The sequence below is a fragment of the Hippopotamus amphibius genome, chromosome 8 (genome assembly GCF_030028045.1).
Source record: "Hippopotamus amphibius kiboko isolate mHipAmp2 chromosome 8, mHipAmp2.hap2, whole genome shotgun sequence".
Lineage (NCBI taxonomy): Eukaryota > Metazoa > Chordata > Mammalia > Artiodactyla > Hippopotamidae > Hippopotamus > Hippopotamus amphibius.
In genome coordinates, this window is record NC_080193.1 from 143,044,371 (window position 1) to 143,060,538 (window position 16,168).

The following is a 16,168-nucleotide window of genomic DNA, read 5'->3' on the forward strand; positions in this document are numbered from 1 at the left end:
ACTTAGATACTGTAGATCTGGGTCAAGCAGGGAATAAGGCAAGATGCCATCTTAGTCTAATACTCTTTCTTTTTTTAATTTAACAAAAGATTTTATTTAGAATATATGAAAAACTCAAACAAATCAATATACAACCCAATAAAAATGGATAGAAAAAATACTTCAAACAAAGAGAAATAAATGGTCAATAACCCATGAAAGATGTACCCTCTTTTGGGAAAAAGGTTAGTGTATTTCAGGTTCCTCTTCTCTAAGACCAGAAATGGGAGCAACTAAGAGGGTAATTAATTAACATAACAAGTGGAGGAAATTTTTACAGTATTGATCAAAAGTACAAATGCAATCCCACTAGTCCCTGCAATCCCACTTCTGGATATCCATCCCACAGAAATATGGAAACCTGGAGACAACCGATAAGTTAATCGCTCAAGGACTGGTTAAATAAAGGACTTCCACAGAAGAGAGATGGACCCAAAAGAGAAATAAACTGGCATATTTTAAAATGAGGTGGATCTATAAGAAATCTTAGATCTATAAGAAATGACTTTGAAAGAAAACTGTGAATATTTATATTTTACTACAAATACATATAAAAATACACAAAAGCAAAATATACATGTAATGTATACTACTTGTAGAAGTAACATCCGTAAGTTGTAGAATATGATGCACAGTTACCACATTTCATGTATATTATACTATCTACATTTGGAAAAAAAATCTATGTGTATATTTATACACAGAAAAATGTCTGGAAGGATACACACCAAATTGACCATACAGGGTATCGCTGGGGAATGAAAATTTGAGGGTTGTTATTTTCACCTATTTGACACCAAAGTATTTATCATATCTTCGTAATTTTAAAACTTTAAATTAAGACTAATCGTGCCAACAAGTATTTCATCCTTTTGTTCAAAATGTTACGAAATCCAGCCTTAAAAGACCAAAACACTCAACATTCGGATCATCAAATTAAATTCCTAGAGATTCCCTTCTCCCACATGTCCCTGAAATCAAAAAACTAGTTCTACAAGAAGATATTTTACTCAACCTAGAAAATTCTCGCTGCCAGTTCAAGCTTTGATATGAAAGGTCAGTGTGAAATCTAAAAAGTCATCACTGTGCTCAAACACACCCACAAACAATGGGAAAGTTACTTACTCAAAACTTCCTTCCATCCCAGAACTTTCTGTAAAATGTTTTCACTTCCCATCAGGCAAGTACCAAATACCAGAATAAGGTGACCCATCACACCTGGAGGACAAAAGGCAAAGCGTACCAGATATGTCTGAGAAATAAACTGTAACACAGACGTGAAGATTAGATTGTAAATGTATTCCGAGAACACTTCAGGGTGAGAAAAACACACATGTTCTCTGTCCAGTCATCATAAAGTATGTTTGACTCTCAGTATGCACCAAATTCTCAAAAAACAAATTACCTCTGCCAAGCAAGTATTAATCTAAGACTAGTTTATTTTTCCTGCTACAAACAAATTAAATGTGAAAGTACTGGGAATGCTGAAAAGTATCAATTTCAAAGATATGAATTTATGCTTTTTTTTCTACAGTCCTATCCCATTTAAACTTAAAATCCTCCAGCAAAATTCAAAGAGCATCAAGTCCTGGGCCATGAGTTAACTGGTGATTTTCCCCCCTTTTTATCCATCTGTATTATCAAAACTTTCTATAATGACCATCTATTATTACTTGTATGATATTTGGGAACTTTAAAATAAAAACGATTGGAGTTTGGGTTTTTTTTTAATAACTCAGAGGTCTAGGTAACATGCTTTTCTCAACTGGCCTTCCTTACGTGAGAAAGGGGTATGAGCCAATCACAGTTCCACATATGTTATGCATGTACAGAACTGTCTTCCCCTTCAGAATAAACAGCAAGCCACTTAGCATTTAAATCTGTATGTGTATAAAGATAACACCCAGCCCTCTTTCCATATCTAAAAGTATATAATATTTTATGATAAGGGCTTTTACCAGAAAGACATTACAATGTAATAAATGGTATACTTGCACATCTCCAGTCCTTCTCTGATTTCTGCCATTAGTATATGATGGGCAAATTCTGCCAATAACTACTAATGGGTTTCTAATATTTTTATCCTAATAGGATGGCAATTCTTTTCTGAAAACTGACTATAAAACGGGCAGTACACTATCACTGGATTGACTTCAAAGTAAAGAAACTTTCATAACTGTTTAAGCACCAATCTACCTTTAAACGGAGTGATGCACAGAAAACTTGTTATTTTTAGAGCTGTGATAGACCTACTTCACTGACTTCTATGTGGCAGGAGAAATAATTACATATGCATGCAAACAATCTATATTTTTAATGCGGTGCTGTTGAGTTTTAAGAAGGTCAGTCTGGAATAAAACACCTCAAGGCTAAAAAAGGATCAGTATTACATACACACACACACACACCCCCTCTGCCCTTCAAATGTTACATTAGAATAGACATGTTTAGATTTCTTAGCAAGTTATACATTTCTAAAGCCACTTTTCTAGCCAAAACCACTCTGATGGATGGTGCACACAGCAAATTAGTTTCTGAAACTTGTAATCAACCACAACAACCACCAGGGGTAAGGTGGCCAGGTAATTCGCTCCCCACCACAAGTTAAACGTTAAATGAATAAAGTCACCTGGCGAATCTCCCTCACATTAGCTGCTGTGTACTCATCACCCTTGAGCTAAATAAAGCTGCTGTGGTAGAGAGTCTGCAAAGATGGCAAAAAGAATTCCTCCCATCTCTGTTCAGGTCCCTTCGCCGTGTGACTTTACCATTCCTCCCAGCAAACAGGAAAATCCACCTCCCTCCAAAGCTGCAAATGAGGGGCCCACCTCAGCAAGATGCTACTGCTGAAACCTTCTGGGAAAAGTTACATTGTCCCTACTTGCCTTGGCCCCTTGCAAATGTTAAACTTGGAAATGTCCTTCTTATTCACTCCTGCTCAAGTCTGAGGTCTTTTACTGCCTGGTGCTAATGTTTGCGCCTTTCAATGATCCCATCCTGTCTCTGGCTTACAGACCTGGTTTTGGAATCTCACACCCACCCCTCTGTTACTCATCCTGCCAGTCCCTCAGCTTTCGCTACTACTATCCCTGCCTGAAGACAACTAGCTCATTGTAATCGCAAACCACAGTCCTGGATAATCTCATTACTTCTATGAAGCAGCAACGCAGAATCTATTAAAAATAACAGTAAACAAAACTGACTTTAAACAACTAACGGCACTGTTCAGGCCAGAGTCGTTTTGTAAGATCAAATAACGATTGTGATCAGGCTACAACTGCTAAAAACATCTTGGGAAACACCTTAAGAGCAAATTAATGTCACATTAGAAAATCAGTCTCGTCTTTTCAAAAGAGGGCTGATGGGAGTGGGTAATTTTTTAATTTAAAATAAAATGTGGCTATAAAGTGTAAGTGGACCCTCTCCCACTATGTCCCCTTGAAGGAAACAATACTTCTTGCGCATATCAGTCCTGAGATGATTAATTTTAAAGTTGGTCAGACGTCATAAATATCACCTTTTCAAATTTTTGTCACTCCCTTTCTTCCAAGTAGCTGCAAGAGAATATTTCGTTTTTAAACAACTACACACAGCTGAAAATAATGTCCCTTTTTTTTTTCTTTTTGGCCACACCATATGGCTTGCGGGATCTTCCCCGACCAGGGACTGAACTGGTCCACGGCAATGAAAGTCTAGGATCCTAACCACTAGGCCACCACAGAACTCCCAACAATGTCATTCTTAACACGGTAGCCTAAATGGACCATAAGCTATAAGCAAAAGGCAAACAAGTGCCTGACTGCAATGTTAATCTATCCCAGGGATCGCAGGGCAGTTACCCTATTTAAGCAACCATGTAAGTTACACAGCTGCCTATGCTGTATATCTCTAATGGGCTCTAAAGAGTAGGACATGAAATTACAGCCTTTAAACAGTCTTGCTGCTTCTATGGAAACAACTGAGAAGATGGCTATAGATGAACTAAGAGGCTCATTATCTCTTCGCCCTAGAGATTGTCACTTTTTAAACAACCAAAGAATTTATTTTAGTAAAGGTAAACAATCAAGCCCTGATCTTGACTTATACCAAAAATACCACTATTCTTAAATTTTTCCTAATGATCATAATTTGAAAATACACAGAGATATTTTCCCTAGTCCTATTTCAGCCACCCAACTGCCCAGGAAAGGTACCGTATTAAAAAATGTTTCTACAACAACCCTTGTTGAAGGTCAGGCACTGGATTTAGGACTCCAGAAACTTGAAAGGGCATCTACAAGGAAAAACAAAAAAAGATTACATAGTAAAACATTCTCTGTGATGGCCCCAGTCACCCTAGGGACACTAAACGTGAGGAAGTACAAACTGTTCCTGAACTGCCCCAAATTAAACCCTGTTAATCTCCCTACACAGACATTTTTTTCACCCCTTAGTCATTAATTCCCTCACCTAACAAAGTCAGTGTCCTACCCTGTCCTACCCAAACAGTGGTGACTGAGTTTGAATTTCTACTAAAGTACTGACTTCAATACTGGAAGTTTTATTTGCTTTGCGGTATAGAACTTGGACTAAACCATTAAATCCTTTAATTACCCAAATACCGAAATGGTTTAAAAATCAAGGGAAAAGAAGGGACCATGATTCAAACTCACCATTTAAGTGACCAAAACTGATATAGGTATAATTTTTTTCTAAGTGCAGTTACTTTCACAACGTCTTTGTAATGTCACCAAAAAAACTATTTATATTTAGTCAGTTCTGTCTTACTTCATTACATAAAAGAAGACAAACTGAAGTGATTCTGTCCACCACATGCAACCCCCAGACTCCGAAGTGATTTCTTAAGGAAATGTAACATTTTGATACTTCTGAAAATGCTGGATTTCCTTTGGGAGGATTCTGTGTCTGCAGCAATCACAAGAGCATCCTAGAACGAGTTAAGTGGGTAAGATAAAAACTCATACTTGAAAACTACCTTCCTACGCCAACAGGGGTATCTGTGTCACCACACACACACAAAAAAGAGTAACTGTTCTGAAAATATGCATCACTTAGCTTTCTAATAGAGCACACGGCGAACACCATTTTTTTTTAATCAGGTTAGCACTGCCTGTCTCCTTTTATACTTCTCAGTGGCAATACCTTAGCATGTTATCAGGAGGTGGCCGAGGATATTTACAGCCATCATAATAATATTTAGTTTTTGAACGTTTCTGAGAAATTACCGTCCAGCACTGTCCAGTAAAACTTTTTGTGGTGATGGAAACAGTCTGCATCTGCACTACCCAATAAGGTACTTTAATGCAGAGTGCAGCTTACAGACCTAAAATTAAAAATACAGTTCCTCAGCTGCACTGGTCACAGCTGGCTATTCAGCACTTGAAACTGTGGCTAGTGTCACTAAGGAACTGTATTTTATTTAATTTTTAAAGATTTTATTTTTTTAAAAGAAGTTTTAGGGTCACAGCACAATGGAGAGGAAGGCCAAGATTTCCCATATATCCCCCACCCCCTACACATGCACAGCCTCCCCGTTATCAACATCCCCCTGAAGAGTGGTACATGTGCTACAAGTGACGAACTTACACGGACACATCCTTATCAGAGTTTACATGAGGGCTCACTCTCTGTGTTGTACATTCTCTGGGTCTGAACAAATACATAATGACTCGCAGCCATCATTATGGTACCACACAGAGCAGTTTCACTGCCGTAAACATCCTCTGTGCTCCACCTATTCATCTCTTGCTACCCAAAAATTTTATTTAATTTTAATTAATGCAAACTGAAATAGCCACATGTGGCTAGTGGCTACCATACTGGAAAGCTCAGAACTAGACACTGCCAGGAAGGCCACTGCTGCTCGGACTGCTATACGGTTACCAGCCTGGCAGCAGGGACCTGGCTCGAGGGCAGAAGCTCTCCTCCAGCTAGTGATCAGCCCTGAAGTACATCTACTTGCGGCTCCTCAACCTTTTATTTGCCAACACAGAGAGAGACAGACACACAGACACACAGACACACACTCTTCTACCTCACTGACAGGTTCTAACCAAGGATTCAAAATATAGTCTATTTTAATAGCCCAGGCAAAAGATGATGGTTGAAAGGAAACTATTTTATGTGTATATATCACCTGGTTTACATATTAAATAAACATGCCCTGATGAAGATATATGTAAAAATCACTTAACCCCTCTAAAGAAATACATAAGATTTTTACTATATCTATATGGTAAATATATTCCCAGATAAGACATATATTTACTTTATTAAAATGGTAGTTATAAAATTCACTGAGTCGGTATTATTTCTAACCTCCTCCTTCCCACCAATGAGGAATCAACATGATGTAAGGAGAAGAAAACACTGGACTGGGTAAGAAGCACTGGCCTGAGATTCTAAGGACTTCTGGACCACAGGAAAAGTAAGCTAGGTTGTTAGAATCTTCAGTGGTAGAGACAAAGGAACAGGAATGGACTTTCTCTTCGGTTTCCTCCAAAATTGAATTTCATTATCCCCCTATATTCTTATGCTATTCCTCACTTAAGGAGCTGACTTTAAACAGCCAGCATCAACCTATCATCCTTTCCCCTGGGCACTCTCTTCCCCTGCTTTCTTGAGTCAGCTCATAATTAAGAAAGGGGATGGTGACACTACCAATTTCAAAGGAAGGAAGGAAAGGAAAGTGAGGAAGTGAGGGAGGGAAGAAGGAAGGACAGACCAAATAACTCAAAATAAAATGTCAACCACACAAGACAGGCCAATAGGCATCAATCCATAAAATTAATCCTTTTTAATCCCCGAACAAAACAGAGCAGGAAAGAAAACAACTGGAAGGCCCCTTATCACAAACCCTGGTACAAACTGATGTTACCGTTCAAATCAAGATCGCAAACTCTTCTAAGACCTCAACCATCAATAAAGTGATCTTGAGAAGTTTCAGAATTGTCACAGGTCACTGACTTCTAAAATACTCCCCCAATGAAGATCTATCATTCACATGATAGAAAGTCATCCATCTTTACTTACCATACTAGTTCTTCCGGTAAATCAGTGACTAAAGATTGGAAACCTGAACTCCATAAATGTCACCAGAATGTATATTTTCACCCGAGCGAAGAACTGAATGAACACCCTTCAGGACCAGGCCTCTGAATTATACTAAATGCCACTTATTAGGAAGAAGTTTGAAAATAAAACTACCTTAAAACGATGTTGTAAGTTCTATCTTAAATTGATGTTTTCCCATATATCACAATATACAATTAGTTTAAAAGTTCAATTCATCTAATTCCTCAATGTCGAAGAAGTTTTTTAAAGCTAAGTCAAAGTTTATTCCCAAATATTTGTTTGGCAAATGAGAAGAAACTTGAAATACATCAGCAGTTACTCACATCAGATTCCCAAAGTGTTTCTCTAAATCAATTTTGAACTAAAGCACTACCAATCCATGCTCTAAATGACTGCTCTTTCTCCTCTGCTTCCCAGTTAAGCCAAATCTAAAATACCTTTTAATTAATATACCGAATTCTTCTTTAACAGCAAAAACCTGATCCATGAATAGCAGGTTTGGAAAAAGGAACACTTGAAACACTCGAATCACTTCAGCCATCCTGGAGTTGTTTGGGGATAATTTAAACAAAACTGTCCTGGAGGAAAATGTAAAACCTTACTTGATTACATGGAAAAAAACACTTTCCCAAAAATACACCACAGAGGAATGATAACACCTATGAGATTGGTTTTGACTTTAGAAGACCCAGTTCTACTGTCTCAGAATGTACCACACCAATCCTATAACCCCCCAGTCCCTTGTCACTTATAAAAGTACAATTCCTGCCATCGTAACAACCTTTGAAAAGCACCCATCCTGATCTGCTGCTGCTGTATTTCACCTGTATCCCTGATCTTCTTTCACAGTCCTGATTTCTACACAGCAAGAAGCCCCACGGAGCTTCCAGGTTGGGTTATATATAACTACAGAAACAGCAAGAGAGCGGTCATGGGGACACTCAAGAAAGGAGCGCCCTAGAGAAGAGGGGACGCGTGCGGGGACGTCCCCACCCTGCTGGGCAACGCCTGAGTAAAAGAATGCCGAGACTGCGGCAGGCAGCTCTGGGTCCTTTAATCTGGGGAGGCCACCTCGCAGAACGATGACCTCAGGAAAGCCAGGCCTCTGCCTGCCTGCACAGCACAGGCAGGTGCAAGTACTCAAAGTGCTTACTCTTGATCTGGGAGGATTAATGAGCTAATTTCTACAGAGCCCTTTAAGCTGATTGGCCCAAACGCAACTAAATAAGCATCATCATTAACCACAGGCAAGATTAAATCTCCAGGATCCAAGGAGGCAAATATTTAGAAGTGAGGCAATGTTCCCCTTGGGGGAGGGGGTGCAGCGCTATTTATCCCTAAAATTCAGACTTTCATCCAGAAAACGTTTATCAGACCTTTCACAGGAGGGGTGGGGTATGGAGGCCAAAGACCTGTCCTCCAGGAGGCGCGGTGCCGGGATGCGCAAGGAGGCAAACGACCTGCACAGGTGTGAGGACTGCCGGGTGGGAGAGCCCAGAGAGGAGGCACAGGCGAAGGAGGCTCAGGGCCGGAGGCTGTTTCTGTGAAGAGAAACCATTTACTCCGGGTCTTAGAAGGGAGTCCAGATCAGGGTGGGTTCCATTTACGAACACGCGTGAAGCTACATGTTCATGACACGTACACGCTTCCATGTGCGTTGCTACACTTCAGTAACAGGAACGCTCAGAAAGCGAGACAGAGCTCTCTGCTAAACATATGAAAATGGAAGGAAAGGGGGTGGAATGGTGTTCCAAGCAGAGGGCAAACTTCCCTAGCAGGGGCTGAGAAAGCACGAAGCATTTCAGCAACTGCACAAGGTTCCCACCGGCTGCGAGTCTGTCCTGAGAAGAAGCGATGCTGGGGGGAGGGGGGGAACGAACGATGAGTGGGAGGCAAGCGACAATTCCCAAAAGCCTTAAGCACCTGCTCAGACTTCACCTTAAGGATGATGGAAGAAACACCAGAAGTGTTTAAGCCTGGGGGTCACTGATGACAGTGTGGGTACAGCTGAATCACATTGGCAGCAATGCACACCAGAGCTGGAAGCAAGGCTGCAGACAAGGAACCTGGTTAGGAAGCGATGACAGTCAGCCAAGCAAGAAGCAATAAGGGCCCGAACTGAACCAGCGATGGCCAAGAGGAAGAGGGACAGACAGATCACAGAAGGGATCCAGCGCACAGAACACTTGGGACTGAGGCCCAATCAGATGTGGGAGACGGAGGAAGACAGGGAAGTGTAGGATGAGCAGCGGGTTTCTGCTTCACACTCGAGGGTCTTATGGAAGATGGAGAATGTCGAAGGAGCAGGAGCAGGATGAAGCAATGGGGGAGAGACAATGGGCTTCACTGTAGGAAGTCCTGTGAAGTATCTACACAAAGCCCTTTAAAAGGCAGCCCTCACCTCAGTCCAAAGACCAGTGAGGCCCTGGGCGTTGACTACGGGCAGCGGTTGAAGCCTCAGACCCGTAGAGAAGTGAATCCCGGAGCAGGGACAGGCAGGGACGTAGCAGGAGAAATGGCGGGCGGTGCCAACTCCTGCAGAGAGAGGAAGGGACGGAAGGCCTGCAAGTGCCTACTGGCTGCATCCACAGAAGGTCACGGTTTCTTAGCAAGAGGGCAGAGGCCAGAGGCCAGATTGCAGTGAGCGGAGAAGTGGATGGGAGGTTCTCCGCTGGGAGGGGAAGGAAAAGAGATAAGGCAGGAGCTAAAGGAGGAAGGAGCAGTGAGAGTGTTTTGTTCTCTTTTAGAGGCAGACTTGAGAATATTTATAAGCGGAGGAAAGAGCGGAGAGGCAAGGCAGGAGATAGTGGAGCAGCAGTGATGACTTGATCTGCAGACAAAAGCCCGGTCCTCTGGTCCTCTCACTTGCTGGGGCACACAGTGACGACTTCTTTCAGTCAGCAGCATTTCCTGCCAGCGTGGCAGCCTCCGCAGGGCGGGCACAGAGGTGGGAGAAAAGTGCCGTCGGAGCAGGTTGCTCGCAGAGCGCTTTCGTGACGGGCCGGTCCTCCAGCAACCTTCCCGCAGGATGCTCTCATCACGTGTCAGAGGGCCATCTGGCACCCGAAGCCCTGAGCTGTCCCACGCCACAGGTCTCTGCTGCTTCCTCCCCACAGGGCCCTCGGGCTCCCCCGCCAGCCCACCAGAAGGCAGGGGCTCTTGGGCCAACTCTCCCTCCTGCATCCTCCCTGGTGCAGACCGAGCAGAGAAACTCTTCAAGCCGCTCCAAAGTCTCGCCAGAGTCAGGGCAGTGTTCTCTCTCGGTACCTCGGATCTGATCAGCCGGCGCAGCGTACAGCAGTGCAGGCTCAGACTCCCAGAGAGCCTGCCCCGGGCCGGGCATTGTTCTGAGTGCTCTACAGTCTCCCTTTCCCTGCAACCCATCATCTCCAGGTTACAAATGAGAAAAGCCAGTGCAGACACCTCCAAGTAACTGGCTCAAGGTCGTGAGGGCAGCGATTGCCATTCACGGGATATGAAACAGACCAGGCCGTCTGACTTCAGAGCCCTCCACGTTTTAAGTTACTCTCCAACACCATCAAAAATGTGGGATACAGCAGACTTGTAAGAGACGGGGGGGAATTCATAATGTTATCTGTCGCAAGTCAAATGCATCAATAAAGCAAGCGTTACAGAAATTCTACCACGACTTTCTCTTAACCTCGAGATTTTTTCCCACGTGCTAGTTTCAACAGCACATTTAAAAGCATTTCTGTTGTGAATGTAATTAACACCACTGAATTGTACACTTAGAAAATGGTTAAAATGGCAAGTCTTATGTTACGTATATTTTACCACAATAATGGCGGAAAAAACACAAAAAGAACAGTTCTATGTACATTTTTCTCTTTATCAAAAAAAATTAAAAAGTGTTTTAAAAAAAAAAAAAGCCAAGTTAACAAACTGAAGGCAGCAGCAAAGCAGCCCGGTTTAAAGGTCTGGGAGCTCAGAATACACACTTAGTACACCAGGCCTCTGAGGTCCCGTGCAAACGAGCGTGACCCAGTGTGGTGCCACGGTCCTCAAGATCCCTCTAGAACATCTATAAAACCAGCTCTAATCCCTAAACCACAGAGCCCCACAGCACCTGTGAGAGCACAGAACAGAGCAGGGGTGCTCTGGGTGCCACCCCCTGAAGACCTGGCCAGTGGCCTATGACGTGCGCCTGGCGGAGATGCACCGAATGATTAAACAAAGCTCCCGGGAGACAACTTAGACAGAGGACCCCTCTGTCCAGCTACAGTTAGGAGTCTAGGAACCGAATTCGTTTTATGGACTAGAACCAGAACTGCAGTAGGTGGTACTCCTGGATCACTCTAAACGACTGCCCAGGACAGAAGTGAAGCAATGCTGAGAAATAAGATGCAACACTACACAGAGGCTCATCCTGCAAAAAAAGTCTAAGAAAATCAAACATGCTCTGAGGCTTAGGTCTATTTAGTGTTTCTCAGAGGAAAACCAACAAAGCTATCAGCCCCTGCCGGAATTCTCTGATTCAAGTAAGGAAACTGATCCTGCACTGACTACAACTCTTTGACAGCAAATTTCCTTGAGGTTGTTCAATCGATTAAGGATGCCCAAGTCAACATTCACATGATTTACTTTCCGTTCTTTGTTTAGCAAATCAAAGTGATAATATTAATACCACCAACAAATAAACTAATTTTTCAACCGGCACATCTTTGGGTGCCCCGGTAGACTTGGAAATAACGAATCTGAGAGGGAGATGGGGGAGGGGGTGAGGAAAAAAAGATTGATCATGCTGAAGGGTATTAAACAGGCTGGAACAGGGGGCCGCAATCCCCCCCCCCAACAGACAGCTAAGGGTCCCTATTAGGAACCAGACTGCACAGCAGGAGGTGAGCAGTGGGCCAGTGAGGCTTCCTCTGAAACTCCCCACTGCTTGCGTTACTTCCTGAACCACATTCCCCCCAACCCCACCCCACCACACGCCCGTCCGTCCGTGGAAAAACTGTCTTCCGCGAAACCAGCTGCTGGTGCCAAAAAGGCTGGGGACCACTGGGCTACACCACCTCCCAAGAGCAGTTACTTCTATAGGAGACAGAAATATGTGAAATCTACTAATATTGATGCCTAAAAGAAGAAATGTAATCACTTCACAACATGGCTAACCCTTCTCCAGGTATAAAGCTCCTCCAACAGATTTTACATCATTTCCAGGTCGCACACAAACTTGTGAACCAGATTACCATTACAAACTCTCCACTGATCTTTTACCACACAAGAACAACGATATAACAAAGAGAAAAGTTTATTTTTAGACTTGCAAAATCCTGTGTTTATTTTTCTAAAACATAAGTCAAACAACTGAACCTGCTTTGTTTGGACTTCAGTAAGCCTCTTCTCTCCTAATCTTGAGGCCGCCACCTGTGCCAGAAGGAAACGAAGAAGAAAAAGTGCTCGGTGCCACGCTGGAAAGTTAAAACGCCTTGCTTCTCCTGGCCTTCTGCTCAGGCACATCCGAGCCTCCTGCTGGTCACGCTTCACACTGCCGGGGCCCTATCATATGATACCTGCCTTGTGGTGGGGAGAGGGAAGGCGGTCCACCCGCATTCATGTCGAAACTGGTTCAGTGTTTTAACTACTAACCTTTGCGTGTAATGTTTAAGCAGAAGTGCTTAACCGCAAGTTCACTCTTCATTACTTAACTAGTATTAAACACTAAATGGAAATGGGTTTGTTACCTCCCTATAAACAGTAAGCCCCTGGAAAATCCTATTCCAGCAATCTGACTTTTCAATAACACAGCCCCCACGGGCCACCTCTTTCAGTTGGAAAAATGAGTTAAATTTTAAATGTAGAAAAGCCCCTTCCACAGTGTGAATGTGCAAAAATCAATGCAGAAGTAATAAGCAGGTGTTTATGCTCGCAAATTCCTCAGGTAAATTTCTTTTTTTTTTTTAATTAAATTGACCGACCGTAATTAACAATGCTGCTACTGCAAGCAGAAAGAAGCCCTGCAATCAATCCCATCACTTTAGTTAAACTAAATTTTATTCCTTTCCATTCACAAAACTGATCAACTCAAAACGTTATGTTTTCAAAAGGCAAAGCTTGCATAGTGATGCTAATAATTAATAAAATAAGCATATAAATTGATCATCCACAAGTGCGGGTCCTGACCCCTGGGGAACTATGTGGCAGACACCAGCACTCCACTTTCATGGGTTAGGCCTATGTACTGGGGACAGCGGGATAAATAAGACCCTGCAGGAGTTCACAGCTGGCTAGGAAAGGCAGCAATGGAAATAATCAAGCGCCTTACAAGCTGAGACTTCAAAACTCAGCTCAGATGTCTTCTGTGGGATACCCCGTTACCTCCTTATTTCCCCTAGCAGTCAGTCCCTCCTTGGTGCTCTACCAGTGCTCACTCATCACATTCTATAGAACCGTTGACTTAAACTCGTGAGGTCCTTGAAGGCAGGGACCATTTTTATTAATTTCTATACTGCCAGCACCTAGCACAATGCTTGGGACATAGCAGGCCGCTAGATTTTGTTGAGCAAAATTACGCAGTTACATGCCGTGTGGTATGTAAAAAGAAGGGCAGACGAGGCCACTATACTTTGCCTTAGGAGAAGGAGAAGTCTTCTCGAGAATATTCACTCTGGCCTTGGAAGCTGAGTGAGATTCACTCCAAAGATGGGCACTTAGAGAAGACCCTGTGAAAGGCAGTAAGGAATGAAAGGCCAGATGCGCCCTAAGACAGCTGACTAGTCAGGGCAATCCCTGCAATCAGAATATGGGAGGGGCACGCACGTTGTGAGCAGGCAGTAAAACTGGGAAGATGAAGGGGCTTAGCTACCAGGTTAAAGGAGTTTTCACTAAATACTCTAGGCTTTGAGAAGCCCTTGAAGATATTTAATCCACGCTGTGAATGGAAGACTCATCCTTTGAGAGTCTTCGGCCAAAAGTTATAAAAGGTCTGGGTTTTCAAAAAATTTTACGTAGACACGTCGATTTGGGGTGATTTGGAGCTTTTATATCCTAGGTTAGGGTTAGGGCAGGGTTCCGCCCATCACTGATTTATCTATTTATTTCAGTCTATGCTGTTTCATTCACAGTAGCAGGTGACAAAGGCTCGTTTAAACACCTAATGAAATTCTTATTACCTGTTTTAGTTTTTTAAAGGGGGGGAATGGAGCATTGTTTTTAATGAAGAGAAAAAAAAAGTTTATGATAAATATCCTGAATTCCTTTTTCATCACCGTACTTAAAAATCAAGATATGGGAAGGCAGCATCCCATCCCAGCGCCAGGAAGGTGAGACGCTGAGGGCCCTCTTTACCTGGTGGGTTCCCTAACCGGGGTTAACCAGCCTCTCAGGCTAGATGATCCAATAAAAGTCGGCACAAATCGCCTGGTCCTTCGCGTGCTTGGCTCAGGCAAAAGTAATGCCGGCTTACCATTCGACTTTGCCAGGTTTTTAGAAATCTAAGATAAGGTGATATCTGTGAGCCGACCAAAGGCACCGAAAAGCAGGGAGCCGATCACCGCCAGCCTCGGCTTTCACTCTTTGCGCAGCTCGGCCCTGGACCAGAGGGAAGCATCGGCCCGGCGCAGGGCAGGAGGCCAGGGCGCCGGCCTTCCCCGGGCGGCACCGGGAGGCGGGTCCCCGGGCGCGCCGGGCTGCAAGGCGGGCGTGGAGCGGCGGCTGTCGGGGAGGGAGGCCGGCATCCTCCCCCGCCTGGGGATGGAGCCTGGGCCTCCGCAACCCCCACGGAGCCGGCTTCCCCGCGGCCGGAGGCTGCGGGCGGGAGGCGGGGGCGCGGGGTTTGCAGGGCAGAGGCGCGGCTGCGCCCGCCGACGCCCCCAGGACGCGGCCCCCGGGGAGCCCAGGGCGGCGCCCCGCGCCCCCACCCCGGCCGCCTGCTCGCGCGCCCACCGACCCCGGGCTGCGGGCCCGGCGCGCGGACGGAGGGAGCGGCGCCGGCGGCGCGGGGTCCCCAGTCCCGCCGCCCCGGCCACCGGGGAGATAAAAGTTTGCAGCATGCGGCTCGTCTGCAGCGCGAGTCACATCCGCCGCGCCGCCTCCCGCAGCCCCGGGCGCACGCAACGAACAGATACATTAAAAAAAGAAAAGCTGCCGAAGCCGGTAGGCCCCGGAGCCGACCGCTCTGCCTCCCGGGCGTGCGCGCAGGCGAGCCCAGCATCCCGCGCCGCCTCCCGCCCCCGGCCCCGCGCCGCCCGCCGCACTGACCGATGACCTCCTGCAGCTCGTAGGCGTCCCTGCAGATGGGCCAGCCGGACGCCGGGGCCACGGGCGCTGCGGTGGCCGGGGCCGCCGCCGGGGCCGCCGGCTGGGGCTGCTGGACGTGCGCGGGCGAGCCGCTCGGCTCCGCCATGATGCCGCCGCGGAGAGCGCGAGGGCGCGCCGGCCGGCGGACGACCTTCCGCTGGAGACTTCCCTCCCCGCGCCGCCGACACCTCCCGGCCGGCGCACGCCCTCCCCGCCCGTCGCCGCCCGCCTGCCCGAGCCAGCCGCCAGGGGAGGGAGCCGCGGAGGCCGGGCCGGGCGCAGGGAGGAGGCGGCGCCGGCGGGGGCGGGGCGGGGCGGGGCGAGGAGGAGGTGGCGGCCGCGCTCGCCGCGCGCCCCGGGCCTCGCGCGCGCAGCTCTGCGCCTGGCCGAGGGGAGCCGCCGCCCACCGCCCGGGACGTTCCCACCCGAGGGGAGCGCGGCCGGGTCGCGGCGGCTTTCGGGGCCCGCGTCCCGCGCCCCCTGCGTCCCTAGCTCCCGGCCTCCTCCCCCAGCGTCCCCCGGCCACGGCCTCCTCCTCCCGGCCTCCTCCCCCCGGCCTCCCCCCGGCCACGCCCCCGGTCTCCCCCCCCCCCTCCGGCCTCCTCCCCCGCCCGCGCCCCCGGCCCCCCCCCCAGCCCCCGGCCTCCCCGCTGTCCCCGCGCCTCCGCCCCGGACACTCGGGCTCTCCGGAAGGCGTCCCCTGGGGACCTAAGAGGGCGGGGTCGTTGAACCGCCGCCCGGTTCTCAGGTTCTGAAGCCTCCCCGAGCCGAGAGACCCTGAAGTTCACGTGCAAGT

The 16,168-nt window shown here is 46.4% G+C and overlaps 1 protein-coding gene across 10 annotated transcripts in view; it reads right to left on the bottom strand.

Annotated features, from left to right (window-relative positions):
* Nucleotides 1-15,582, bottom strand: part of STK39 (serine/threonine kinase 39) — a 282,065-nt gene extending 266,483 nt beyond the window's left edge. For all 10 annotated transcript variants that reach the window (XR_009055030.1, XR_009055028.1, XR_009055027.1 and 7 more), the window contains exon 1: nt 15,334-15,582. Coding sequence is in view for 6 of the 10 variants with exons in the window: in XM_057744396.1 (XP_057600379.1) it covers nt 15,334-15,478 (145 nt within the window). In the remaining 4 variants the exon portion in view is untranslated. The remainder of the gene's footprint in view (nt 1-15,333) is intronic.
* Between the last annotated feature and the right edge of the window lie 586 nt (nt 15,583-16,168).